The sequence below is a fragment of the Rhinatrema bivittatum genome, chromosome 3 (assembly GCF_901001135.1).
Source record: "Rhinatrema bivittatum chromosome 3, aRhiBiv1.1, whole genome shotgun sequence".
Taxonomy (NCBI): Eukaryota; Metazoa; Chordata; class Amphibia; order Gymnophiona; family Rhinatrematidae; genus Rhinatrema; species Rhinatrema bivittatum.
The window spans coordinates 308,428,069-308,434,068 of record NC_042617.1 but is presented as its reverse complement, the minus strand read 5'-3'; the positions used below and the strand labels follow the sequence as shown (position 1 = coordinate 308,434,068).

Below are 6,000 nucleotides of genomic sequence, written 5' to 3'. Positions count from 1 at the left end.
GCAACCAGAATTGTACACAGTGGGGTAGATTTTATAAAAGTACGCCGGATTTCAATAGATAACGTGTGTAGCCGCGCGTATCTGTTAAAATCCGGGGTCGGCGCATGCAAGGCTGCCCAAAATCGGCAGCCAGCGTGCGCCAAGCCGTCCCCCGTTCCTGCTCCAAAATCGGAGTGGCCTCAGAGGGAACTTTCCTTCCACCCCCCGCACCTTCCCCTCCCTAACCCCCCCCACCCCGGCCCTATCTAAACCCCCCCTACCTTTGTTGCACAAGTTACGCCTGCTGGAGGCGTAACTTGCACGGGCCGGGCCGGCCACTGACACGCCGTGGTCCAGTCGCTGGTCCAGAGGCCGCGGCCAAGCCCACAGAACGCCCCCGATGACACGCCAGCCGCGACATGCGTCCCGGGGCTTTGCGCACGCTGGCAGCCTATGCAAGATAGGCTCGGTGCACGCGGGGGGGGGGGGGGGGGGTTGGTTTTCAGGGGTTACATGCGTAACCCTTTGAAAATCTACCCCAGTATTCAAGATGTGGTCTCACCATGGAACGATACAGAGAAATTTTGACATCTTCCATTTTATTTGCCATTCCCTTCCTAATAAACCCTAACATTGTTTGCTTTTTTGACCACTACAGCACACTTGAGTTGACAATTTCAATGGCTTCTCCACTATGACGCCTAGATCTCTGAACTGTTTGATAATTCCTAAGATAGAACCTAACATTATGTAAGTATAAGGGTTATTTTCCCTATATGCATCACCTTGTAATTGTTTACATTAAATTTCATCTGCCATTTGGAAGCTAAATTTTCCAGTCTCACAAGGTCCTCCTGCAATTTATCACCATCCACTTGATATTTAACTGCTCTGCATAATTTTGTCATCTGCAAATTTGATCACCTCACTTGGTCCACCACCGCTATGTCTTGCACCAAATCCTGCATTCCACTAAGGATTAAGTCTAAAATGGCTCCCCTTCTTTTTGGTTTCTGGACTAACTGCTCCATGAAACAGTCATTTATTTCATTTAGAAACTTTACCTCCTTGGCAGGTCCTTTGGTGACATTTACCCAGTCACTATTGGGGCAATTGAAATCTCTCATTACCGTGTTGTCAAATTAACTTACTTCCTTTTCTGTTAACATTTCATTATCTGTCTGTTCATTCTGGCCAGAGGGATGGTGGTATACTCCCACCACTTACTCTTCCCCATCACAGACGGAATTTCTATCCATAAAGATTCCACATTGCATTTAGTGCCCTGCAGGATCTTTAACTTGTTTGATTCTGTCACCCTCAACATAAATAACCACACTCCCAACCACTATTTGATCCACCCTATCATGATATCATTTGTAACCTGGTATCACACTGTCCTATTTATTATCCTTCTTCCACTGGCTCTCTGAGATGCCATTTATATCTACTGCTTCATTCAGTACTATACACTCTTAACTTTGCCATCTTACTTTTTAGACTTCTGGTATTTGCATAGTCATTCAAGGTATATTTTTTGTTTGTATTTACAACCTTCCTAGTAGCTGACAGGCATAATTTGGAATATTTCAACTCAGTTTGCTCTTTATTTAAAGGCATCAAGGCTATATTGCCTTTACTGGAACCTCTAATGTTGCTGTGTTTTTAGTACCCTTTGAGGTACCTCACTCCGACTCATAGACTGCTGACTGTCAGCATTCTCCCCATATTGTACTTTAAAAGAGTCTAACACTTTCTGGAATTTTATAGAATTATATGGCATGTTCCTAGCTCCCACTCATCAAATCTGTCCCTTAATCTGTATATGACTAAATTCATCTAACCACCTTTGATTTGTCTATTTTAAATGGGGAAACTATGAGACTCTTGGCTGTGGGCATAAAGTTCAGCAACAGGGAGAACAGAAAGCTCGGAATTCTAGGGCAAAATCCTGGAAAAAAGGTGGGGAGAGGGAATAAAGACAGGTCACACATGTAGGAAGCATAGCGGGTCTGGCTGTGCTGTACAGATGGATACAGCCATTCCCTCTCCATTTATTGCTATATTAAATCACCACATCAACACCATCTGCATCTCTGTTTATTCGGTAAAAACAGTGTTTAAATCCTGTTTGGGCTCCAGTGAACACTGCAGAATCCAGTTTGATAAGACACAACTTCAATGTGCACTCAAACTCTCACGATCCCATCCCACTGCAGACCTGCCTCTCTACCTTCTGCACCTCCTCCTTGGGAGACCCCAATTTAAAGAGACCCAGCCTTATGCCAGTACCAGAGGAGCTGCAGATGATGATACCATTAAGCAATCACAGCCAGATTAATGTTTTCCCATGGTCACCAACCACCCATTCATCCCAATGTCACACCATGAGCTGTCGTTACCCAACCATGGTCATAATCACACTGATAGTGGTGTCACGCCATGGTCAGCTGGTCCCATGACCAGTTTTCACACTCATACCACTGTCACACCAAAGTCAGTAGCCACACCCATGCACTGTCACACACATGGGTTGAATAGGCAAGAGGGAGGTCTTCCAAGCTACTTATTTGATGCCAAAGTGCCTTAAAACAAGAATAGGAAGTATCAATAGTGAACGATGATTCTGAGATTATTCAGCTGGGCAGGAAGCGCTACGGTTTTCAAGTCTTTTGATTTATATACATATGTAATAATATATTTTTTTACTTTTTAAAAGTTTTGTTATTGCAAGTTTCTTCTCAATGGACGAGGAGGCAGAAGTGGCCTTGCTGCCTGTTGGGTGTGCTTGGCAGGATATGGCGGCTTGTTGCAGTATGATTGGATTCCGTTCCGTGCCAGACGGTTCATGGCTTGTGTTGGTGCTCTTGACCCTTCCTCCACCCCAGCATGCAAGCGCCCTCACCTGAGGAGGAGAGTCTATGGGGGACAAAGGGGAGGAAGAGATCCAGAAGTTGCTCTGTGGCCATTAGCACCTGCCTCAGAGGCTCAGCGTCAACGACATGGCTTATTCATGGGGGAGAACAATAGTGAGGTTTGGTGAAACAGTGCCAGGAGAAACTCTTAGACATGCAAGGCCTCGTAGAACCTTGTTATTTAACTCAGTGATGCATGAGTAGAACACGTCATGTTCTCATTCTCTCCTGCTATTACAGTAGTAAAAAAAAAAAAGCAGAGGATTTCCCCTCAAACATAATCCATTCCCTGAAGTCATGAAGGGGTTACCTCATTCTCAAAGTGGAATTAGGGCTTCACTACCGTCTATGGTTAAAGCTCAGTTGGGGGGTGGGGTGGAGAGAGGCTTTGTATGTGTTCTCCAAGTGCCTGACTGTACCCCTTCCACCTATTTCAACATCGTAACCCAAGTTAAACTGAGAAAGTAAAAAAAAAAGGAAACAAAACAACCCCTAATGGGCTCATTGGAGCCAGTGAAAATAATGCCTTCCCATCTGAGAAGGAGAGCTGTTTGCAAAGATCAGAGAGGACCCCAGGATATATGACTGTGTGGACGGTTTGTCCACTCTATTCCAATATTGACATCGCTCTCAACAATGAGTTCCAATTTAAAAAAAACAACAAAACTATTGCTAGGAACCAGTCACAGGTGGCTGGCTAATTGCATGGGCATGCGTGCATGTGTGTTTGTTTGCCTGTGTGATAAAGGGAGTGTGTGTGTGTGTGTGTGTGGGGGGGGGGGGGGGTCAGGGGCAAGAGGGGTCAGGATAGGGCCTTGTGCCATTCCAGTGGATTGCTGCTGTTGTGAGAGATGTGAAGCCTGTGCTGCTGGCGCCCGGCCAGTCCTTCGGTCTCCAGCTGTAGGCCCACTTCATCAGTACGGAGAGAAAAGAATAGGTCCGTGAGTAGTTCGGATTGGTCCAGGGGCCGGTCGCAGCAAAGGGTGCACCAGGGGTGGGGCCTGTAGTAGTGCTGGCGTCGGGGCTGGGCGCAAGGTCAGCGGGGAGGAAGCGGCTGCTGCCATGGCGGCAGCGAGGGCCAGAGGGTTATGGAGGATCCCAGCTGTGAGAGTTTTGGGAAGATCCTTTGTGAAGGCCAGGTTTGTCTGCAAGACAAAAAAAAAAGAGCCTACATTTACCACCTGCCAATCAAGCACATCACAAACATTGATATACTGAGCACTTTAGGAGAGGCAGTGCTAGGCTATGTCCTAAAGATTCTGTGGACAGACATCAAAGCATCCTATGCGTACTATCTGTCTATAAGTAAGTGTCTACGGTACTGGTCAGACTATTCTAGCGCAAAGGTTCCAGCAATAGCCAGATAATTTATTATTGTATTTCTTTGTTGATCTGTCTACATCTATCTCCAGAAGGGAAATTATTCGAAAAAACAAAGGGAGGGAGGGAAGGCAATAACACAGCAAGCATTGAAACCATGCTGCCTTTCCATTATCTTACCCACCACTGATCTTAAACTAAGAGGTTTGTAGTTGTATTGCTCTCTTTCTGTTCCAACTCTTTGCATAGCGGTATTACATCTGCACTTCTCAGAATCTCTCCTAATCTGAGCAGAGCTAGTACAGTCAATACTTCCTTGAACTTCCTCGATATTCTGGGATGCACCCCGTCAGGGCCCTTAATCTGGAAACCTTTTAGTTGTGCCAGTCCCTTGACCACTCCTTCCTTAGCAACCAGGAATGTATTGACTGCACGGTCCCTTATGGCCTTGGCTTTGTTCCTCTCATACAGGTAAATTTTTAAAAGGAGCGTGCCTACGCCCATAAATGCACGTATTTGGCACTGCAAGCAGAGACACACTTAATTTTATATCGTGTATGCAATTACACAAATATCCTTTAAAATATCCCTGCCATGCATATGTGTGCAGCCTTTACGCGCATATTTTAATAACATGCTCGCACAAGTGACCATATTGAGGGAGGGGGAGTGGAGAGAGACAATCTGACACTATATATCTCCCACTGTAAGAGGGACACGTTCAACTCAGGGTGGATTTTGGAGGGGGGGGGGGGGGCAGTTTTACAAAGGTCTACAGACTCTTGCGCCCTAGGGAGACCAATGTAACACCGCCTCCCCAAAACCCACCCTGAGTTGAAAGTGCCCCTCTTACAGTGGGAGATATATAGAGTCTCATATTGTCTCTCTAACAGTCTCTCTCTCTCTTCTATCCCCCGCCCCCAACCCCTGTGTTCAGGACCCCTCTTGGTTCTTTGTCTTCATCAGGACCAGCAGTAAAGTTACACAGGTAACATGCCAATGCACACCAAGATCAACCTTTGCAAAATTTGGGGTTACTTGCGCAAGTTTGGTCTTGCCCTGCCTCCTTATTTTTGACACACGTACTTCCCGGCTTTTTAAAATTTGCATGGCTCGTGCACGGCCCACATAATGCGTGTATGGGGCAGTTTTTGCGTGAGCAATGTTTTTAAAATCTACCTGTTAATGTTTATACTGAACAAGAGCATTTAGATACTTGCTTTCTTCTGATCCTCCTCTTCAATAAACCAGTTCTCCCCTATAATTCTTACTATTCATACCCTTTTAATCTTCGTCATTTCAATTATGTATTTAATGAAGGTTTTTCTCCCATGCCATTACTGATTATTAGGGATGTGCAGTCGTATTTTCCGAATTAGGCAATGTCAACGATATTGCCTAATTCGGAATGGTTTGGGAGAACCGAAAAATGATTGAATTTTTTTCTAAATTTTTGAGTTAGCGCGTGCTAAACCGAAAGTGAGTTAGCACGCACTAACTCTGAATAGTGCGCACTAACCCGAAAATCGGGGCCCCCGATTAAAAAAACCCAAACCGCAGGAAAAATGAAATTCCTGCGGGGGGCCCGAAACGAAGCCCGACACAAACATTTTACCCGAAGCACATCTCTACTGATTAAATCCTTTGCAAGTCTAAGTGCCCTTTCTGCCTTGCTCTGTTTCTCCTGGCAATGTGGCCTGTTTTTCTCCTCCTGTGTCTGTATTTTCTGAAGGATGATTTTTTTGCTCAGCCTTTTTCTCCTGCTTTGGTGAACCATAGTGGTCAC

At 45.5% G+C, this 6,000-nt stretch overlaps 1 protein-coding gene across 7 annotated transcripts in view; it reads right to left on the bottom strand.

Annotated features, from left to right (window-relative positions):
- Positions 1-1,974: 1,974 nt before the first annotated feature.
- ZNF385A (zinc finger protein 385A) overlaps positions 1,975-6,000 on the bottom strand; it is a 280,797-nt gene continuing 276,771 nt past the window's right edge. For all 7 annotated transcript variants that reach the window (XM_029595142.1, XM_029595145.1, XM_029595147.1 and 4 more), the window contains one exon: positions 1,975-4,039. In XM_029595142.1, coding sequence (XP_029451002.1) covers positions 3,809-4,039 — 231 coding nt within the window. In that variant the 3' untranslated portion in view covers positions 1,975-3,808. The remainder of the gene's footprint in view (positions 4,040-6,000) is intronic.